Here is a 24,272-nt window from a genome sequence, read left to right as displayed (position 1 = left end):
ACCAATCAATTATGCAAGAGATGAATCTCTTGATCGGTTGCTCTTAAGGCGCCTGCTGTGAAGTTAGTTGATTTGCATGCAAGCAAACAAGCCATCATGAGGACGGCGTGTTTGTTACCTGCAGAGGGCAGAGGTAGGTGAGTGACTGCTTCCACCAGCGGTGGTCACCGACAGCGGTCAACACAGCTTTGGTGGTCAGCCCCGTCGTGGTCAGAACCTCCATGGTTTTAGCCGTCGTCCTGTGTAGCAAGGCCCCAGCTGCCGCTACGGGGGTGTCCCCGGAGGGAGGCGGGACCTAAAGGTAGGACAATATTTATTTTTACTTGGTTTACACAAGCATTGATCTGCAATATTTATCTTATTTGTTGAAAATCCCTAGCCAAAATGCCCCAAACATTAATTTGTGAGACAACAGGTAAAATGGGATCTCTTGGAGAAGTTGGCGAGGATAGGCTCCAACTTTCCTGTGAATAAAATAGATATGAATTTGAAAGATTACAAAAAATATATCTAGACCAAAATAAATTTAGATTACATCAAAAAACAATATAAAATGTGGTTAAATTTTCTTAAAATTATCCAGGATATGTTCCTGCCATTTTATAAATACAATGTCACCAAACTAAATACAAAAAATAATTTTCAATGAAATTAAATCAAAGTCAGCTGGGATAGGCTGCAGCTTCACCAGTCAATACAAGAAAATCATATTAATTCATTCATCCATCCATCTTCTACCGCTTGACCCTTTCGGGATCGCGGGGAAGCTGAAGCCTATCCCAGCTTCACTCGGGTGAAAGGCAGGGTATGCCCTCAGGGTCTCTGCAGGACATGTCCAATTTAAAACTGTTTAAGACTATCTTGAAAATAATTTGAGACCATTTCACATCCATACGGACAAAAAAATACAACGACAAAGTAAAATCAGAGGTCCAGAATTAATTTTAAGTATATGAATTCATTTACTGTGCTTTCACATTGGAAAACAAAATGGTTAAACTAACTAAATACACCAGGAGCTTCTCTAGTGTAAACTAATTGAAAAAAATATTTGCAAATATCGCAACAGCCAATTTTCAGATTTGCCATAGAAGTGTTTTCTTGCAGAAGGTGCAGTGTGCTTCATATCAACATCAGCAATGGTAGAGGAAAGCATAACAATATATTGTCTATAAAAAGGGACTATTCTAAATGGTTAACTTTGGTAATGTTTTTATTGGCTGTCAGAATTAAGCAAACAGATAAAAAACATATGTAGTACTACTGTATCTGCACAAAGTTGTGAAAAACAGTGTGTGCAGACAGAGTGACTGTCTAAAAAGAAGGAAGGCAATTATGGTTTGCAAGCCTCAAACAGAATTTAGATGTGAATAATGTGGATAACATTCAAATGTGCTCGGCTCATTTTGTATCTGGTGTGTACGAATACATTTGTACCTGTTTTTTGAAAACATATTGCTATTACACAAGGATTAGTTTTTATTTAGGCACGACAAGATGACATTCGCAAATCTACATTGCGTTCCTCACCCCACAATAAGATGAGTGTATACACTAAACAGGCAACCGCTTTTAATGTCGGTTCCTGTATAATCTTGGAGAAAACATTAGGCGTGAGAAGCTGACCTGAAATTATTGGAACAAATAATAGAAATAATATAAGAGAATTATGTTTTTTTTTTGTAGTTTTACTGCTGAGTACACTACTACCACAGAGAAATTAGCGTGTGCTTACTGTATGTAATAGTATGATTTCACTACTAAACATCTCATTGTGACCTCCTTCGGCAATTGGCGCCACTTAACACACATAACACTCCTTTGGGGGGGTTAAGTTTATCTTTGTAAAGTTGTGCAAGTGTTTGTGGCGTTTCAGCATCTTTTGACACGGACTTATCCCGGATTTTTTTACTTTTACATTATCATTCCATTCACTTTCACCGCCATGTTTACAAACGCTTCCCTCCTCGATGGCTGCACATCTGGGTACTAAACACTTTATACGTTTCCATCCACCGGCTTCAACCATGCATTAAATTGATCGTTCAGGAGACACAAATCGTTGATATTTTACTTACCCATCTTATGCAAGTAATTTGGCTTTGCTGTGGGCTTTCGTTAAGTTTTCTCCGCTACTATGCTAACAAGCTGCGCGCGCACAGCGATAGCTGGTGGTGTTCGATACATTCTGACCGGGCAGCACAGTTAGTTCCGCTGTGTAGTTACGTTATAGCGTCGTCAAAAATCTAAACATTTCAAAGCGAGACTGAAGTTTAAATAAAAGTAACGTCAATACATTTTTAAGACCTTTCTAAATCACATTCAAGACCATTTATGAGATTTTAGGAGAATTTTAGACATTTTAAGGCCTTAAATTCAAATTATTGGATTTAAATGGTAAATGGGTTATACTTGTATAGCGCTTTTCTACCTCCAAGGTACTCAAAGCGCTTTCACACTGTTTCCACATTTACCCTTCACACACTAATGTGTGAATGTGCTCCTGATGGGTCGTGGTTAAGGCCATGCACCACGACCCATCAGGAGCAGGGGTGAAGTGTCTTGCTCAAGGACACAACGGACGTGACAAGGTTGGTAGAAGGTGGGGATTGAACCAGAAACCCTCATGTTGCTGGCACGGCCACTCTCCCAACTGCACCACGCGTCCCATAGACTTTTTTAGACTTTTTAAGACCCAGCGGATACCCTGGCCCTGGACAAATCGCTATTTTATCGCAGGGTCAACACAGATAGACAGCCTGTCCTCAGGTGCATGTCTTTGGAGGTGGGAGAAAGCCAGGAGACCCACAGAAGACCTTGTCGAGCACAGGAACCGAACTCAGGACCTTCTCACTATTCAATCAAACCAAATCAAAGTCAGCTGGGATAGGCCCCACCAGGGGTGTCCATCTTCAGCCTTGCCGTGAGACGTCAAACGTTTAATAAGGAGCTTGGTCCGCGATATGTCACAGGGTTACTTTCCATTGTCTTAAAATTTGTGATCTATAAACATGCCGGCATTTAGTGGACAACAGGTGTAAATTTGGTATATGACAAAGTTTTTTACTCTCAAGCGTCAGGAGCAAAGCACCAATTTACATGACCTAATCCAAACATCTTTTCCTTCTCATGGTACAAATAAAATATATCACACGTGGTGTCACATAACACAGAAACTGCTCACTGAACTTTATGGACATTATAAAACATGTTTTAAAATTACACCCACTTAAATCCACTACCAAACCTGATGGGTAATATGCCAAACACTCTCTCCACACCTCCCCATGTTTGATGTATTTTAAATGCTTGATATTTCTGACTGATTACAAATATTTAAGGAGGTCATCACAGAAGTAAACAAGATAGGAGTGGTGGGCATACTATTAATATTCAATGTTTTATCGTTTATAAGGTCTGATGTGGAGCAGGGCGGGGGGATGTTAATAACAGTTATGTGTTGTTGTTCAGTCTGTTAGTTATAGCTTGCTTAAATCAAACAGTGTGTCTTATCGTTATCTAATAATATAATAAATCTTACATTCTTTATTTTGGTACAAATGATTGTTGTTACATAACAATACACATTCTGCTGTGTAGCGAAAAAAAAAGTGTTGTATTTTGTGTACGAGTCTATGGGTATGACAGCGTATTGACCATTACCCTCAAAAATATGTCTTTACCACTGGTTGTACAGTATGTTTACATGTTTGGAAAACTTCTCTCTTCAACTTGGTATGAAATTAGCACGCAGATTTAAATCATTGCGATCGCTGATTTTGTGTAAAACCAGCTGTGTAAAATCAATCAGCCCGGGCGCACGGACAATCAATCTGAATGAAACAGCACAAAGAGTTGGATCAAATAATAATACAACATTGTCAGTGAAACTGAAATTAGTGTAGTGATTTCAATATCAAATTTGTTTAGATGCTTTATCTAATTACATTACATTTATATTTAATATTTATATCACTACACAAACTTCAGAACCATAAAAAAATTAGTATTGTATATGCATTGTGTATATGTAGTATATATAGACTGTATATATATCTTTTTTTTTTAAATTATTATTATTATTTTTTTTGTATTTATTTATATAAATGATATTATCCATCCATCTATCCATCCATTTTCTACTGCTTGTCCTTTTCAGGGTCGGTGGTGCTGGAGCCTATTCCAGCTGCATTTGGGCGGAAGGCGGGGTACACCCTGGACAAGTCCCCACCTCATCGAAGGGCCAACACAGATAGACAGACAACATTCACACTCACATTCACACACTAGGGCCAATTTAGTGTTGCCAATTAACCTATCCCCAGGTACATGTCCTTGGAGATGTCCCATTTGTAACTGGAGGGAACCCACGCAGTCACTGGGAGAACATGCAAACTCCACACATAAAGGGTCATAAAAACTGCCATGAAGATCACTGGCTGCTCTCTCCCCTCCCTAGATGAACTGTACAGTGCCAGGTGCCTCAAAAAGGCCCACAACATCATAAGGGACCTATCCCACCCTGGACATAAACTTTTTGAACTGCTGCCCTCGGGCAGGAGATACAGGACAATAAAATGCCGGACAAACAGACTTAAGAACACTTTTTACCCGAGAGCAATAGTGTCGCTGAACACAAGACGACAATAATGACTGTGCATGTGAGCTGTGTGCTTGCTATTTTTATGTATTTTATGTATTTTTATCTATTTATCTATGTTCTTATGGTTTTATGTGTTATGAATTGGCACTAAATTAGTTTTGCTTACAATTTCGTTGTACAATGTACAATGACAATAAAGATATATTCTATTCTATTCTATTCTATTCTAAAGGCTCCTACCCCGGGTATCGAACCCAGGACCTTCTTATCGTGAGGAACACGCACTAACCCCTATTCCACCGTGCTATTATATATGTATATAATATTGTATTGATATGTGTACACATATATATTTATGTATAGGGTATATATGTGTGCACCTAGACAATTTTTTTTAGCTCAATGTGGCTACCAAGCTAAAAAGTTTGGACACCCCTGGGCTCCACCCTTACCACTACATACAAGAAAATCCTCCATCCATCCATCCCCTTTCGGGGTCGCGGAGGGTGCTTGAGCCTATCTCAAATTAAATCAAAATCAGCTGGGATAGGCTCCAGCCACATCGTTATGTACAAGAAAACCACATTCCAATAATTTAAATTAAAGTAAGTTATGATAGCTGGAACTTAACTTTTCCAGTGAAAAAAAAAAAGAAGAAAAAAAGTACATGATTTATTTTTAATGCAGGTGATTAGCAACCAGTGCAGGGCTATGAAATTAGTTAATTATTATTAATTTAGAATAGAAATGGGAAAATTAACTATTAAAAACAAAATAGCAGGATAATAGCATTAGTATTTACAGGATATATTGAATGTTTTCTTTTCAGAAATACTGTAGAAGTACGATACAGGTACAGTATGTGATAGGGATGTAATGCTATCAAAATGTCATGCTACGATATTACCATGGTATTAAGTTGTGGTATATGTCCCAAAAAAAAAAGACTTAGAAATGTTATAGTGTGTAAAATGAAGTGGCAAGAATGTCTAGTATAAATAATGCTCAAATGTCCTAATCATATTATTACTACAAACAAACACTTATTTTCCCCCTTTTAAATATACTTTCAGTTAAGTAAGTGTCTTTAAATATAAACATCCAGTGCAACAAATGTAAAACAATGTTCACTTTAGTGTCTTTCAACTTTTAACTTTGGAGTAACTCTGTAGTGGACATCTTATACAACTTTGGAAATTGCTGATTGTCAGACAAGTTAATTAAGTTAAAGTTAAAGTACCAATGATTGTCACACACACACTAGGTGTGGTGAAATTTGTCCTCTGCATTTGACCCATCCCCTTGATCACCCCCTGGGAGGTGAGGGGAGCAGTGGGCAGCAGCTGAGGAGAGCAGTGGGCAGCAGCGGTGCCGCGCCCGGGAATTATTTTAAGTTAGCTGACAATTTAAGGTTACATATTGTAAATACCGCACAAATTGATGCTTGGCATGCTTGGCATCAAATATATTTTCCAGGTGGTGGTTTATCAAGTTGCTTCTCAATTACTTGTGTTCCCCGCAGTGCAGTGTCACCAAACTTTTTTTTTTGTCCACGCTGACGCCTGGCGCATTTCCTACTTAAAACGTGGAAAACAAATTCATTTAAACCACGAGCTGATTCAATGTTATTGAAACAAAACAACTTCTGATCGAGCTTTATGCGACGTCTTAGTAACACTCCAGATGAAGGCGGCAACTTTGCCTTGCAGTATAATAGGACCAAAGAGGTTGTGTTTTCACCAGGGATTGTTTGTCTGTCTGTTAGAAACATAACTCATAAAGTAATTGATAGATTTTAAGGAAAACGTCAGGAAATGTGCAAAAAAAACTATCCTTTCTTTATACCGTATCACGGTTTGATTGTGATGATTTTGATACCAAAATACCGGTATTCATTACAGTTACACACCTGGTAAATGAACAATGTATGTGTGGATCTATCGAGTCGGTCGGGTGTGTTGTATTGTGCTGTTAATCCCAATTGGGTCGCTTTCTGCACAATAAAAATAGGCTCTTTAAAAAGTCACATTTAGGTAAGAGCCAGTTAACTGTAGCCAAATCATCAAGTTTGCGCGTGCTTGTGTGTGAGTGTTTGTGTGCACGTGTGTGTGTGTGTGTGTGTGTGTGTGTGTGTGTGTGTGTGTGTGTGTGTGTGTGTGTGCGTGTCAACACTTAGCACACTGTCTTGCACTGAAGATGTTAGTAAAAAAAACACACAAACACTCCAGCGATGTCTTGAGGGGCTTACATATTGAAAGGTGAGGTGCGGGGCAAGGAGGGGAGGAGATGAAGACAACGACAAAATGACAACGGATAATTTAAATAAACAGCCATCCATACATTTAGAGGGGGGAGGATGCTGTGTAAGTCATTAAACATTAACACCCACTCAAGACATCATCAAACTGGCAGGTCTGACAGGGAGCAGAGGAAAAAAAGGGTATAAATAATCCAAAGAACCTTACCACTGGATTTAAACCTCATTAAAAATTCAGGTGGCAACAGAAAATCACAATAAAGAGAGTAAACAAAGCTAATCAATACTTGAAAAAAGACAAACCTTTAATGGCTCGGTGTCGTCTGCTTCATTTTCACACTGTGAGACATCAGGCTCCATTTGGTAGTTAACCGCCTGGTACAGCACCTGCAGCACATAACCAAAAGACGACTGACATTAACACTTGTTTTTAATTCAGCAGTTTAGCATTTTAGCAATGGTGCTGATGCAAAAAATACATGCTTCTAACGTTGTAATTTTGTCTGATTTTAGTGACATTTTCTCACAAGAAATGAGGTGCATGTTTGGGATGTCCTATTTAACATTTTTCACACACATCACATCCGCTTTTTTGTCCTCAGATACGATACGATTTCAAGTCCCGATCTAAAACTTCTACAATACATTATAGTACTGAAAATGTTTTATGGCAAGTAATTAAAGTAAGACACAATAACACATTTTTATGAAGCTTATCTTCTTCAATTTCAAATCTGCTAGTATTGTAGTAAACCAGATGTATTACATTTCTGGTATTTAATGCTAAATACCATTTTTCTAATGACAAAAGTGGCTAGCGCACAACAGCTAAACTAAAGCAAAAACTACTATTGGTTCACATTTAAATCCTTTGGGGTTTGCCCTCAAAGCCTTCCTGTATACAGAGACTTACTCCCTGACTTTGTAAACGACAAAAACGGCCCCAAAATTATTTTGTAACACTGAGACCAAAAAAAAGAAAAATATCGATCTAATCATTTTAGAATATTGATACTCTACAATGTATTGATACTATAGGCATCTGGATCGATCAGTCCTGCTTCATACTGAACCTTTAGCGGTTAGCTTCATGTGTCATCTGCTTGGTGTCTGTAGGTGTGTGTGTGTGTGTGTGTGTGTGTGTGTGTGTGTGTGTGTGTGTGTGTGTGTGTGTGTGTGTGTGTGTGTGTGTGTGTGTGTGTGTGTGTGTGTGTGTGTGTGTGTGTGTGTGTGTGTGTGTGTGTGTGTGTGTGTGTGTGTGTGTGTGTGTGTGTGTGGCATGCTTTGCCATTCTTTTTTCTATTGTACTCCAGTGATAATGTAATAACATTTTATAAATGAGATTTTATTTTCCAGCTGTGGTGGCTTCGCACTGTGGATAAACAATGGGGGCGGTATAGCTCGGTTGGTAGAGCGGCCGTGCCAGCAACTTGAGGGTTGCAGGTTCGATCCCCGCTTCCGCCATCCTAGTCACTGCCGTTGTGTCCTTGGGCAAGACACTTTACCCACCTGCTCCCAGTGCCACCCACACTGGTTTGAATGTAACTTAGATATTGGGTTTCACTATGTAAAGCGCTTTGAGTCACTTGAGAAAAAGCGCTATATAAATGTAATTCACTTCACTTCATTTGTTGCAGCTTACCGTATTTTTCGGACTTAAGGAGCACTTAAAATCCTTTAATTTTCTCAAAAATCGACAGTGCACCTTATAACCCGGTGCACCTAATGTACGGCACAATTCTGGTTGTAGTTACCGACCTCGAAGCAATTTTATTTGGTACATGGTGTAATGACAAATGTGACCAGTAGATGGCAGTCATACATAAGAGATACGTGTAGACTGCAAGATGATGCCAGTAAACAACACCAAAACTTTAAATGTTCCATTGAGAATATAGAACATTACACACGGCGCTCAAAAATCTGTCAAAATGTTTTTAGTACGACTTCGGTAAGCTATGAAGCCGCACCGCTTGATGGATTGTCGGTGTATTAAACATACGAGTATTATTATGGTGCGTGTGTAAGGACCGCAAAATGGCACCTATTAGCAGACATATTACCTGGCATTTTGTTTCGCAATGTTATGCAAAACCAACTTTTCTTACCTTCTGGTCTGACCTGCTGATGTGTATTTGGGATCTGCATAAGTCTTGAAAATATGCGCAAGTCCGCCATTGTAGTCCGTGTTGACACCGTAGTCATAATGCTAGGTTCACACCAACGGCGCTTTGACGGCGCTTTAAAGCGGCATGCAAAGCGGCATGCAAAGCGGCATGCAAAGCGGCATGCAAAGCGGCGTTAAAGCGTAACAAAGCGTGATTAAAGCGTGAGGGTCGTAATGGATCGTGGGAAAGCTTGTAGTGAAGCGGGACATGCGGCAAGATCGGCAACAATTTTTACAAACGTTCGTAGCACCTCTTCCAAATGACGGCGCTTTGCTCGCCACTTTAAAGCGCGGCAAGCGCCGTTGGTGTGAACCAGGCATAAGCTTTTTGTTTTTCTCTACCTTCATATGTGGCATTCATCTTCCGCTGTTGCCATTTTGTATTATAAAGTAATGTAAAGTTCTTACTTATATCTGTCAGTAGACTAGCTATCAATTTAGCGCTAAAAACTGTATTGGGTTTACATAATTCACCTACGGAACTTTATTTATTAGAGGGTTCCGGTCGGACGGTTTTTCACGGGACACATTTCCGGCGTTGATGTTGCATTATTGAGCCACGGATGAGAAGATGCTGCTCCGTTATTGATTTAAGTAAAGTCTGAATGTCATTAAAACAGTTAGCTCCATCTTTTGACACGTCTTCCACTCCCGTCCTTGCACGCTACACCGCTACAACAAAGATGACGGGGAGAAAACGCTGTCGAAGGTGAGCCACGTAGGTAAGACCGCCCACAAAACGGCAAATCCTGAAGAGACGCTCAGGAAGCTACTTGAAAATGGTCTGTAAAACATAATCTATGAAACACTTTCACCAAACAACCACCATTACATGTTATGTAGACCACAAGATAGTGTTTTAAATTTAGAAAAAAATCATAATATGACCCCTTTAAAGCACCTTATAATCCGGTGCATCTTTTGTATGAAAATAGACCTGAATAGAACCGCTCATCGGCAGTGCGCCTTTTAATCCGGTGCGCCCTATGGTCCGAAAAATACGGTACTCTCAAACTTGAACTGGTGTTCAGGCAAAAGACGCACCCCCTGTATGTGTGTAACAAGGAATATGGAAATGTAATTGTGTCTCCCCGAGCGTGCATCCTTCTTGAAGGAATCTAGCTCATTTTTAGCTATGTAAACACTGGGACACAGCTGCGGTAAAGATTGGCTGGCCTCTGCAGCTCATTAGTCGATTGCCAATCAGTTAAAAAAGGCAAATTCCGGCCCCCCAAACGATCCAATGATCAGGACATCTCTCGTGCATATCATTAAAACTAAAAACAGAAGAAATACAATATCCCAGCAAATAACTTAAAACAAAGCTAATACACAAATAAGTAATGTATTTTTGTAAAGTTAACAAAGACATTTTAGTTATTTTCAGAAGGTTAATACTGGGCTAAGACTACATTTTGAATATTGTGTTAGTTGTTGATAGTTTTTTTTTGTGTCTAAAAATTTCCGTACAAAATATACTAAACAGTCATGTAAACAGTCTGTACTAGTTGACTAATTCAAAAAACAAAAAGGATGTCGGAGCAATTTACAGTAAAAATGTTAAGCTTTACAAAGGCTAATGCTAGGCTAAAGCTGATTTTGTAAATATATTTTATCACCAGTGTTGAGACTAATGCGTTACAAAGTAACGTGTTACTGTAACGCCGTTAGTTTCGGCGGTAACTAGTAATCTAACGTGTTATTTTTTATATTCAGTAACTCAGTTACCGTTACTACATGATGCATTACTGTGTTATTTTACGTTATTTTTTATGTAGTATCGGCTAGAAACAGAAGATCTGAGTGTGTTTTATTGGAGCGCTGCAGTGTCGTCCTTCTGAATCTTCTTGTGTCACAAGCCGGAGAAGAGAGACGCGCGCTCTGTGTGTGTCTGGGTGTGGGGAGGGCAGGGGAGGGGAGGGGGGGGGGGGGGCGTGTCTGACCATGGCGGAGCTGCGTCGAGTTTGTCGAATATGTAGATATTCTCACTACTTTTCTTTTGTCGAGCACAAAGAAAATAACATTTAAGTTAAATGTAAGTTGTGTCTTGGATCAAAGATCCCATTTACTGCCCAAAACAGCAATTCAAATCTGCTGAAACACCTACAAAGGCAACATGCTTCAACGAAGGTAGTAAAGAGAGACACAGACTCCGATGCCACTTTCCCTCCACCACCACCACTTAAGGATTAACACTGCCTCTGCTCATCATTCATCACTGAAGGTACACACTCTGTCAATTCTCTTATATACTCTTTCACTCTAGACTTCTAGAGTGTTTGATTATCACATCACTCTAAATGTATAGACTATAAGGTTCACAAACATAAAGAGGGATGCTAGTGAGTGTTTGATTATCACATCACTCTAAATGTATAGACTATAAGGTTCACAAACATAAAGAGGGATGCTAGTGGGCCAGGCCAATCTTTCCTTTTCTCTAAACTAAAACTGGGGAAATGTGTAGAGTGTTCTGGGCTTCAGACATGGTTTTGTTTCAGAATTCCTTCAGAAAAAAAACACCTGGTTAGGCTTTGTGTATGTACGGTAGTGTGTGCCTTCCTTGCTTTACAGCTATGTTGTTATTATGCAGTTTGTTACTTATGTATGTTATGTTGCAGCTATTTAAAATGGTTTTGTCAATTTGTTCTGGCCTGAAACAAATTGGCCCTTTGAAACATATCTTTGTCTTTGTGTGTTGTATGTAGACCACATTGCTTGGCAGAGTTCAGTGATGCAAATGCATGTCAAGTTGATCAACAGATTGTATTATTCTCCAGTGCAATAACAGTACTGAAATGAAGGCTAAAAGGGCATTAATGAGAGCTTTAAAAAAAAAAAAGAAGAAAAAAATAAGTAACTAAATAGTTAGTTTTCACAGTATCGCATTACTTTTTGGTGTAAGTAACTGAGATAGTAACTGAGTTACTTTTGAAATGAAGTAACTGTAACTAGTTACTGGTTTCAGTAACTAACCCAACACTGTTTATGACGCATGTAAAACATCCACTTAAATGTAATGAAAATACTGAATTGTTCATCTCTTGTCTTTATCTGAGACATTATAGATCGAGACCTGTTTATGCTGCAGCTAATCTAAAGTTATCTTTAATAATGGAGTTACAATTACACATTATGTAATGTCTATATTTACGTCATTCACAGTTGCTATGAGTTAGCTTAGGAAGGCTAATGTGGGGCTACATTTTGTAGGGCTTTTGATCAAATCTTACTAAATTGTCATGATCTAGGTTTAATAAGTTGGAATCATTTATTTGAGTTTTTTTAAGAAACTTTATTTGAATTATCTACAGTGAATTTGAGTTAGCTTGGTCTAGCTAGTGCTAAGACAGGGCTAAATATTTAAAATTTGTGCTCATCACTGTTTTTATTGGCATCTGATTGTTTTGTTTTATAGAAGCCTACTAAATTTACATAAAAAATTCTCACAAGCAACTGTAGGTTATTTCCGGTGAAACTTGAACGTCGTCTATATTTACGTCATTCACAGTAGCTATGAGTTGGCTTGGGAAGGCGAGTTTTTACAGTGGACGTCGGTCACTTTGAATGTGTTCATCTCAAATCTAGAGACTGATAAAAATCCAAGTAAAGAAGACTGAATATTAAAGATGACCTGAGTCTGCAGGTCACTGGAGGCTGCCAGGAGAGCGGGGATGTTGTCAGGAGGACAATGGGTAAGAGAATAGGCCATCAGCTGCTGCCTTGCTTCTAGGCCAGTAAAGCCCTCGCATTGACCCAGCAGACTGCACACATCCCAGGCTGGACTGTAATCTGTAAGGGGGGCAAAGAATCAAAATTTGGAACTGCTATCACAATAAGAGCATTGACATTCTTCCGCACGGTGCGAAGACTTGTAGCACTGCTTCGTGTCTTTTTTTTTGTGTGTGTGCTGGTGCAACATTAAAAGCGAGGCCAGCCAGACAAAACATAATCTCGTTAAATCCCTCCAAGGCTAATTGTGTGAAGCTCAAAGGCTACAATTACACAGACACACGTATATTATATTTCCATAATCGCTCTCTGGAGTGGAGCGCACACACAAACTTGGCCAACCTTGAATGGGACCATTTGCAGTTAATTGTTTAAAAGGCTGGCACACATTAGAAGAGACACTAATTTTAAAATAGAGTGTAAACAGACTCAATCTTATAATAGAATATACAAGTAGAACATGTTAACACTTCCTGGCTCATCGGAACTTTCTTTGGCCTTATTTTGAAGTCATACTCATTACAAAAAAGCACAGAGACTGAGTCACCAACGCATAGGATTCTTTGTTTGAGCACTTGGACCAGTTTGTTACACACAATGTTTGGCCGTATGATAACCGAAAACGAAAACGGTGCCCCTTTGGGCGAAAAAGTTCACATACGTAACTCTAAATCATAAAAAAAGTTGTTGAAAACGGAGGTACACTATAGGGGTGTCTCGATACAACTACACTTACGATACAATCCCGATAATAGAGTCTAGATAGATAGATAGATAGTACTTTATTGATTACTTCAGGAAAATTTAAAAGTTGTTAAAACTAATACTTGAGTATTAGTCGAAACCGATATTAATTTGATACAATATTAGCACAAATCATAGTACATGCTTTCATTATTTTGCATTGTGAATGTTAGAAAAGTGAAATGACTTAAACAGAGAACAATGGTAGGTATGAAAAATACTAACCTACAGTGTATCCGGAAAGTATTCAGTGCTTCACTTTTTCCACATTTTGTTACGTGACAGCTTTATTCCAAAATGGAATTAATTCCTCAAAATTATACACACAATATTCCACATGAACATAAGTATACACAGCCTTTACCACAAGGCTCTACAGTGAGCCCAGGTGCGTCCTGTTTCAACTGATCATCCTTGACATGTTCTTACAGCTTAATTGGAGTCCACCTGTGGTAAATTCAGTTGGTTGGACATTATTTGGAAAAACACACACCTGTTTGTAAATAAAGTCCCACACTGCATGGCAGAGCACAAACCAAGCAAGAAGTCGAGTGAATTGTTCGTAGACCTCCGACACAGGGTTGTCTCGAGGCACAAATCTGAGGAAGGGTACAGAAAAATATCTGCTGCCTTGATGGTCCCAATGAGCACAGTGGCCTCCATCATTCGTAAATGAAACAAGTTTGGAACCACCAGGACTCTTCCGAGAGCTGCTCGGCAGTCTAAACTGAGCAATTGGGGAAGAAGAGCCCTACTCAGGGAGGTGACCAAAAACCCGATGGTCACTCTGTCAGAGTTACAGCATTCCTCTGTGGAGAGAGGAGAACATTCCAGAAGGACAACCATCTCTGCAGCAATCCACCAATCAGGCCAGACGGAAGCCATTTTTTAGTAAAATGCATACGGCAGCCCGCCTGGATTTTGCCAAAATGCACCTGAAAGACTCTCAGACCATGAGAAACAAAATTCTCTGTTCTGGTGTGGCGTCAGTTGGAGGATACCAGGCACCGCTCATCACCAGGCCAATACTATCCCTACAGTGAAGCATGGTGGTGGCAGCATCATGCGGTGAGGATGTTTTTCAGCGGCAGGAACTGGGAGACTAGTCAGGATACAGGGAAAGATGATTGCAGCAATGTACAGAGACATGCTGGATGAAAACCTCCTCCAGAGCGCTCTTGAACTCAGACTAGAGCGATGGTTCATTTTTTAGCAGGACAATGACCCAAAACACACAGCCAAGAAATCAAAGGATTGGCTTCAGGACAACTCTGTACATGTCTTTGAGAGGCAGTTAGAACCCAGACTTGAATCCCATTGAACATCTCTGGAGGGATTTAAAAAAATGCTGTGCACTGATGCTTCCCATCCAACCTGATAGAGCTTCAGAGTTGCTGCAAAGAGGAATGGGCGAAACTGCCAAAAGATTGTGCCATCATATTTAAAAAAAACTTCCAAAGGCTAAAAAACGTTCTCAAATTGTCATTATGGAGTATTGTGTGTACAATTTTAAGTACCAAAATTAATTTACTCCATTTTGGAATAAGTCTGTAACATCACAAAATGTGGAAAAAGTGAAGCGCTGTGAATCAATCAATGTTTATTTATATAGCCCTAAATCACAAGTGTCAATTGAAAGTGAATGATGTTGAAGATGTTCTACGAGTCGGTGGTGACAGGCGCCTTCTTGTACGCCATAGCCTGCTGGGGCAGCGGGCTGAGAGCGAGGGACGCAAACAGACTGGATAAGCTGGTAAAGAAGGCCAGTAATGTGGTGGGAGTGGAGCTAGACTCTCTGGCGGTGGTGTCAGAGAGGAAAGTCTAGCAAAGCTCCTGGCCATTATGGACAACACCTCCCACCCACTACACTCGGACCTTGCGGAGAGAATGAGCACGTTCAATGGCTCAGACTCCCAAAATGCAACACGGAACGACACAGGAGGTCCTTCATACCGGCAGCCATCAGACTGTAATGCATATGTTCCTTTTTGACTGCACTTAAATGTAGAATATATGTAGAATATATTTATATTATTCATCCATCCATCCATTTTCTACCGCTTATTCCCTTCGGGGTCGGGGGGGGGGCGCTGGAGCCTATCTCAGCTACAATATATTATATATTATATATAATATATATTATATTATTTATTATTATTATTGTCTATTGTGAGCAAACTGTGGTGCTGAATTTCCCCCAGGGATCAATAAAGTACTTTCTATTCTATTCTATTCTATTCTAATACTTTCCGGATACACTGTATTTATTAGTAAGCATCTGGAAGGAACTTAAGCTGCCTTTAAATCGAAGTGGAGTGGTACTTTTTTTGGTGACACTTAGTGGCCAAAGTAATTCATTGAGTTAAACTTGTGACGCAGTAAACTGAATGATGCGGACCCATTTGTTACTGGATACTGTCCAATAAGCTTCTGCTTTGGAGACTTTGTATGAGTAATTAATATGCAACTATAATTATGTGATACTTGTTTATAGTGACACGTGTGTTTTAGTCTGCAAAATTGTTCAATTATGGACACATATTTTGTATGTCATAAGTTGAATGGCAACACTAAATTAGCCCTCGTGTGAGAATGTCAGTGTGAATGGTTGAAGGGATGGATGGATGGGTGGATGGATGGATGGGTGGATAGCTTGTGTGCTTCTCTTAGCTGTAGTATAGCTGTGAGCTCCTAGTGGTCTTTATCCTACCATGTTTACCTTTTGTAAATGACTACACTAAAATACACAATTACCGGAGGACACTTAGGTGTTAACTGGCTGTCCAGTTTTGCACAAGTAAACTACTGTAGGACTGCTTGATATCTTGTTATTAGATGCAAACCAATATCTGATAATTGTTTTTTTCTAAATTACTTAAGGACACCCCTATACAGTATATTATATACAGATTGTACTGAAATTAACAACCATGATCAAAAGGTTAATCCATGTATTATATTGAAGAAACACACCAAATTCATCAAACTGCAACCTAAATTTTGGGATTTTTTTTGGATTGGATTTATGTTCCAGATTCTCGATCCAGATCCTGAATAAAGACCTTTGTCCATATACTGTATATACAGATGGTTTTAAACAATTAGGTCATGACAAAGCAGAACACTTCATTGAGATCTGTTCTCGATTTTATGTTCGTGTAAAAACGATTATCCAGATTGTCAATCTACATCATGAGTCCAGGATCCGTACAGTATATCCAAAAAGTGAGTACACACAATAATTTTTAGTACAGCATATCTTGTCAGGGGACAATACTAAAGAACAGTGGTTCTCCAACTTTTTTCACCAAGTACCACCTCAGAAAAAACTTGGCTCTCCATGTATCACCGTAATGATCAATTTTAAAATACAGTAGCGTAGTAGGCCTAAGTAGTCAACAAAAACAAATAAGCGGTTTTATTTAACAAGTATATTTAATATTTTTGGCCACTGTAACATTACACATAGTTTGAACAGTTATACTGTGTTTGAATATAAGAACATAGGGAGGGCGTGGCGAAGTTGGTAGAGTGGCCGTGCCAGCAATCGGAGGGTTGCTGGTTACTGGGGTTCAATCCCCACCTTCTACCATCCTAGTCACGTCCGTTGTGTCCTTGGGCAAGACACTTCACCCTTGGGTGCTGGTTAGCGCCTTGCATGGCAGCTCCCGCCATCAGTGTGTGAATGTGTGTGTGAATGGGTGAATGTGGAAATACTGTCAAAGCGCTTTGAGTACCTTGAAGGTAGAAAAGCGCTATACAAGTATAACCCATTTATCATTTATCATTTAACATAAAACAATACATTTTTATCAGGTGATTATTTGGCGTACCACTAGATGTACCACAGTTGGACAATGATTGCTATCGAAAGTAAACTTGGGCTACATTCACACTGCAGTTGGTTACATACTGTATCCGATTTATATCCACACAAAGTTCTTACTGTCTAAATAACTGGTGAGTATCAAGATAATTGTGTTTTGACAACTGTCTGGGGCTGCATGATTGCTGCCACCACTGAGCGAGCTGTAGTTCAATGAGGGGAAACATGAATTCCGAAATGTACTGTGACATTGTGAAGGAGAAATTACAACTTTTCAACATACAATAAGGAGCCAAGACACTTCCAAGATGACAAGTGCCTTGCTGAGGAAGCTAAAGATGAAGATGAAGGGTGTTGCCAAATATAAAACCAATTGAGGAAGGAAGGAAAGTGGAGATTTTTATCATGGAGTAGAGGAAGAGAATTTTAGCAACAACCTGTGCACCTCTGGTTAATCTTATGTCCAAGAGCATTAAGGCAGTGCTACATAACAATGGTGCGCACACTCAAAAGCAACTCTATACTGCCATGCATGCTGTACACTGACTACTCTAAACTATATCCAAGTTCATTTTCTATTGTATTGTCCCTCAAGAAGTACAGGTATGAACAAACATATCCTCCATGGTACTGAAAGGTAAACACAACTTTCACTGTGTTAGTGAGAGGGTGTCAGCGTGAAGCTAACAACATACCTGCAGCCATGAGGTCCTGACAGTGAATGTAAGCAGCCTTGAAGTCCAGATACTGGAGAGCTTGCTCCGCTAGCAGGGTCAACACTTGCCCTTTGCGTGCGGCCTCATCATCTCCTTGAAACACACACAAACACAAACACACACTCATAAATGTTGTTTTAAAAATGATATTAATTTTCTCTTGATAAATGTCAACCTCATCCGTCAAGACGCCCTAAACAGCAAATCTCATAATCCTGTTTATCACATCTAGCATCTATCTTAATAAATCTCTTTTCCAACTTCACACAGGAACGGAAGGTTGAAACGTCCTGGCGTATTAGCGGCGGCGGGGGCAGGAGGCAGCGGAATATTAATCGCCATCCGCCGTAAATGAGGTTATTGCAGTGGCTCTTCATCTCCGCAAGGGAGGAATTAAATATTAAGAAAAAGCGTCTCGCTAAATGGGGGAATCATTTCCACTATGATATGAGTGCTGCTGGGATAGCTTTCGGTGTTAGCATTCATGCAGCATCTCATGTCCAATGGCAAGCCATGACCAAGACGACAAAGAGGACACAAACTACAGATCAAGATCAGACTATGATGAAATATACAAGACAGAAATTAGAGGTTGTTGCAGTTGTTTTAGTAATTTGTTTTTTTCTCTGTCATTTTTTTGTTTAGTTAGTCATCTTCATACTTGCCAACCTTGAGACCTCCAAATTCGGGAGATTTGAGGAGGTTATGTGTGTATACACATCTACACACACATAACACTCCTCTCTACTCATTGCTGTATTTGAAAGTGCAATGCTTTGCAGCCTTTGAAGGAGCATAGGTATGTGCAGTGTAATATTCTGGGTTGGAGTCAATAACCAGGCGAGGTGATGAAGTCACGTCCACTCTTTACTTCATACTTCAGAACCGACTCCCACACTTGCCGTCAGGGTGCGCAATACAACGTAAACTGTTGGCCAACCAAAAAGTAACCACAGAACACTACAGTGTTCTGTGATTACTTTTTAAACCGTTGGCCAACCAAAAAGTAACCACAGAACACTATAGTGTTCTGTGGTTACTTTTTAAACCGTTGGCCAACCAAAACGGTTTACGTTGTATTGCGCACCCTGACGGCAAGTGTGGGAGTCGGTTCTGAAGTATGAAGTAAAGAGCGGACGTGACGAGAGGCTGTCCTCACTCAGGTCCGCACGGACCTGGAGGAGGCGTGCCTTAAGTCCGGCTGGAAATCGGAAGAAATTCAGGAGAATGGTTGTCCCGGGAGATTTTCGGGAGAGGCACTGAAATCCGGGAGTCTCCCGGAAAATTCGGGAGGGTTGGCAAGTATGGATCTTAAAAACAATATTCATTGAGTCCACATTAAAATGTAGCGTTACACTTTTCACCCTTCGGTTCCAAAATGGTCCCTCTCATAACAGCGTTACATAAACAACGAAAGATTGGAATTAATATATAATCTCTACAACTAAACTATGCCCATATACACCTCAATTTTGAACACCCCAATTTATGCATTATTTGTTTGCATGTAACAGCATAAATATTCTCTATGAGATGTCTGAGGGTTCCTGGTTAGATCCCCGGCTTCCATCATCCTAGTCACGTCCGTTGTGTCCTTGGGCAAGACACTTCACCCTTGCTCCTGATGGAGCATGGCAAAGCAGCTCCTGCCATCAGTGTGTGAATGTGTGTATGAATGGGTGAATGTGGATGTGGAAATAGTGTCAATTTCATTTTCGTTAAAACAAATCATGGTTTTATACAATGAACTTTAAAACGATAAATCAAGAGTCAAATGTTTAGTACTCTAAGGTTCCTTGAGGGTTGGGCTGGGCGATTTGGCAAACAAAATGATCTCTATTAATTTTTTCATATGATCCGAGCTCGATTAATATCACGTTTTATTTTATTTTTATTAAAGGCGGATTGTCCCGTGCAGGATTATATCGAGCACCGCATCACTACTCTTCATTACTGCATTATCTTGTAACAGACAATTACATCATGTTTGATCAAGGTAATACATGCTAACAGCTGACAACTGTCATTTTGTTCTTATCTATAACCGTGCAACAGTACAGGTAACCCACGCTACGCTCTGTACCTCGGTTTTAAGGTCTCGTTTTTTTTCCTCTCAAAAGTATTTTGCTATTTTGCTTGTCTTCACAAACTTCATTCTGCAGTAAACAAAGTATCATTGGTGTACTGAATACTACAAGACTTTTATTTCAAGTTACCATTTACTAAACAACACTTTCAAATGGTAAATAATTAGTTGTATTCTTTAATTACACAGGTGGGTAATCAGTGTTACCTGCCTGTGCTTTGGCAAACAACAAGCGGTGACCCAGATTGTGGAGTTTTTTTGAAGCCCAACTACTGTATTCTCTATTTTCAAAAAGTACGTTAAAGTGCAGTTTGAAATGGATGAAACTGTAAAATAATGTGTACCAAGATAAAATAAGTTTAATGATTATTTCAGGAACAAAATGTTTTTACCCACAAACTCAAACATGATTTGAACACACAAAGTGTCTGTCTGAAGAGCTTTTTAGTAGTATATGTTATATCAGAGGAGTTGAATCTTTGCAGACACATAAATAAGAAGTCTGATTAAAAATATTTATATACAAAATACCTTTTTCAGAAATTAGTAGGTGTGTTTATTCTCCCGGTTGGGACCAATACATTAGTTCAGTCACAAATACATTCTCTGCCTGCTTGCGAGTCCACATTCTGGGCACGATTACCGGTGACCTGCATTGAGACTAAAGTCTGTCACTGAAGTCGCTGCTCCTTCTCAATATATGTTATGTTTCAACTTCCATGCCAGTCTTAGTCATATTTCTTTATTTTATTCTTCTGGGTTGTACTTCCAGCTCTGTGAGAGGGAAGAGGCACAACGCTAATTGAACATTAATTACGTCGTGACGAGGCAGACTTTGGCGACGGTGGAACGAGATGGCCGCGACACTTGACACAAACACTTTCACACAAATACACAAAAAACGTACGTAAACACACTCACATTAACAGACACACACAGGATCACGGTCAAAAAAGGCGGATTGTTCCGTGCATGATAATACCAACCCCTACTGTTTACTGCTGTGCTATCTTCTAACACAGAGGTCCCCAACCTTTTTGTAGCTGCGGACCGGTCAACCGTTGAAAATTTGTCCCACATAAATAAATACAATCATGTGTGCTTACAGACTGTATCCCTGCAGACTGTATTGATCTATATTGATATATAATGTATATATTGTGTTTTTTACGTTGATTTCATAAAAAAAAAAAAAAAAAAATTTTTTTTTTTTTTTTAAATTTCTTGTGCGGCCCGGTACCAATCGGTGGTTGGGGACCACTGTTCTAACAGACATTTCCGCCATGTTTGATCGAGGCAATAATGCTGACAGCTGATCACCGTGGTCGAACTCAAATTAATCGCAATCATCGATCTACCTAAAAAGGTTATTATATTTTTGCAATTACTCCAAAATTCAGCGTCATGACAAAGACCAGAAGGCGGGCTCACATTACACCAGTTTTGAAATCTCTGCATTGGCTCCCTGTGTGTTTCAGGATAAATTTTAAGGTTCTTATTATGGTTAATAAATGTTTTTATGGTATTGGGCCTTCTTATCTTTCAAATTTGTTTTTACCCTATGAGCACTGAGATCCTCCGGCACTCATCTTCTAATTATTCTAAAAGTCAGGACACATAGTCATGGGATGGCATCTTTCCACCATTATGACCCCCATCTATGGAACAGCTTGCCTGAGGACCTCAGGGCTGCGGAAAACGTTCATGTTTTTAAGAGCAGGCTTAAGACCCACCTTTTTGATTTGGCTTTTACCTGGTATTAATTATTTTAACCTGTATTTTATTCTTTATCTCTACTCATGGTCCTTACTATTTTACAAGTTGTATTATTTTTATTTTCCAACGTTCCTCAGATGAGCCATCTGCCTCAAGGGTTATCGGCTGTGCTTACGGGGGCAGGTTGAGCTCTCACGTACTGTTACAACCACGCAAAATTTCAATTTGAGCCAAATAAAACAGTGACCTGTGTTTGATGAACAATCAACACTATGACCAAAACCAAACTTCATTAAAAAATATACGTTTTTAAGAAAAAAAGCCATGTTTCTGCGAACAACACTGACTGTTGATGCACAGAAGCTTTTGTGCTCCTTCCTTCAGTCAGCACAAAATAATTCTAATTTGGAGTATGATAATTAGCCCCTCCTCTCAGACTAAAACCTCCTTACTTAAGCCTTTCCATAAAGCGGAGGTAGGAAGCCAACCACCCTCCAGGCTTTCTGTGGCGGCGGCACTGAAGTGATACCTGCATGAAAAATTTACCGCCGCGGTCTCAGAGGTACAAACCCTTCAGAAGCTGCAGTTATTTATTTAAAAATATGTTTATGCCTCTTCTCATCTCCCGCTGCCTGTGGTGGTGAGCGGCGTTGCGAACAAAATGCCACCAGGATCCTTTGGCCCTCGAAGGAAGTTCAAATAAATCAAATGCAACGCTTTACCGCCTGTGTTGGTACCTGCCACTCGCAGCAGAGAAGCCAGACTCAGTAGAGTGTTGGACTGCTTGTAGGCGGTGGAGCAGTGGGCGATGCACTCCTCGATGAGAGACAGACGGTCTGAGCGCAGACGCACTGCAGGGGCAAGAGGAAGAGGAAGAGGGCGTTGAACTTGTGTCAGGAAAGTAACATAGTGAAGAGTAATGTCTCTGCTACCACTTAAGATGCACCTGCACTATCAAACTAGAGCCCAAAAAGGAGCTGTATTCCTTCACAAAGATACTAACGCCCACTGAGGGCAGTTTCTGGTATTTTTATTATGTAAACAAATCCCTCTGTATGTTCAGTTCAGTGCAAAAAGATGTATAGGTACTGTATACGCAGATGCGCATAATATTGTGGGCAGTAATTATATACAGTGTACAAATTACTGTATATACATGCTCACGTACAGTACAGGCCAAAGGTTTGGACACACCTTTTCATTTCAATGCGTTTTCTTTATTTTCATGACTATTTACATTGTAGATTGTCACTGAAGGCATCAAAACTATGACACCTGTGAAGTGAAAACCCTTTCAGGTGACTACCTCTTGAAGCTCATTGAGAGAATGCCAAGAGTGTGCAAAACAGTGATCAGAGCAAAGGGTGGCTGTTTTGAAGAACCTAGAATATAAAACACGTTTTCAGTTATTTCACCTTTTTTTTTTAAGTACATAACTCCACGTGTTCATTCATAGATTTGATGCCTCCAGTGACAATCTACAAATAGTCATGAAAATAAAGAAAACGCATTGAATGATAAGGTGTGTCCGAACTTTTGGCCTGTTCTGTATGTATGAGGTGGCCGGTGAATGTATGAATCTTCAATAAAAATGATACTACAAAACAAAAAAAGGTTTAGAAATCATTACATGCATTAGCAGAAGTCCAAAGTTTGGAGCGTTTCTCATGCTGTTGAATGCAAAAGCTGTTGATAAAATAAATACAAATCAATGTAAACAAAGAATCATATTACCATGTTTGCTAATAACCCCTTTGCTATTTGTGGTTTAACTGTACTTACTGTAACACAACAGTTGCTCAAAATTAAGAACACTGTTTTAAAATATATATTAAAAAAAAAAAGACCATATGAAAAAGCGCCTTCTTTGAGATGGGTACCTCCCACATTTGAATTAATAAGGTACCAATTCCCGGTATCTGGGAATTGACCGTGCCAATTTTCTAAAATTGTGTGTGTGTTCATGTGTTGATGAATAATAATCTATTTAATAATAAAATCAATATTTTTATTTATCATTTACCTGTGAGCTGATAAGGATAACTGCTGTCCAGTTGTTATATCTTGGTTTGTTACACTTCTAAGCCTAATTTGCAAGTAGTAGGCTTTGACATTGTTTAATTGTAACGCGCACCTTTGTTGTGGTTAGTTGGATGCCAAGTTTGTTGAAATCACCATGTAAAACAGCTAATGCTAATCAGTAGCATGTCTATGGCAAATCCAATGTATATTAGCATAGAGCTAAGAAGTGGAGCCTTACTTTAATTCTGAGTGTTTTCAGGCATACTTATACATAAACTTGCATGATTACCTTAAGGAATTTTAATGAACTTGTTTGCCCGTCAAGTGATTGAGTCGGCCGAATCTGCAACCAGAAGTGACGTCACTTGCACCAAAGGTATCGAAATATGGCACTGTTTGATTT

At 39.5% G+C, this 24,272-nt stretch overlaps 1 protein-coding gene across 1 annotated transcript in view; it reads right to left on the bottom strand.

The window, feature by feature from the left end:
* Positions 1–24,272, bottom strand: part of LOC133648154 (NBAS subunit of NRZ tethering complex-like) — a 279,054-nt gene that overhangs the window by 37,651 nt on the left and 217,131 nt on the right. Inside the window, exons 22-26 of the mRNA XM_062043936.1 lie at positions 22,585–22,698; positions 18,025–18,138; positions 12,662–12,819; positions 7,164–7,247; positions 119–295 (exon numbers count right to left, since the gene is read on the bottom strand). Of these exons, the coding sequence (XP_061899920.1) occupies positions 119–295; positions 7,164–7,247; positions 12,662–12,819; positions 18,025–18,138; positions 22,585–22,698 (647 nt within the window). The remainder of the gene's footprint in view (positions 1–118; positions 296–7,163; positions 7,248–12,661; positions 12,820–18,024; positions 18,139–22,584; positions 22,699–24,272) is intronic.

Source organism: Entelurus aequoreus, linkage group LG04, assembly GCF_033978785.1.
Source record: "Entelurus aequoreus isolate RoL-2023_Sb linkage group LG04, RoL_Eaeq_v1.1, whole genome shotgun sequence".
In the NCBI taxonomy this organism is placed as follows: domain Eukaryota; kingdom Metazoa; phylum Chordata; class Actinopteri; order Syngnathiformes; family Syngnathidae; genus Entelurus; species Entelurus aequoreus.
This window is presented reverse-complemented; position numbering and strand designations above follow the sequence as displayed.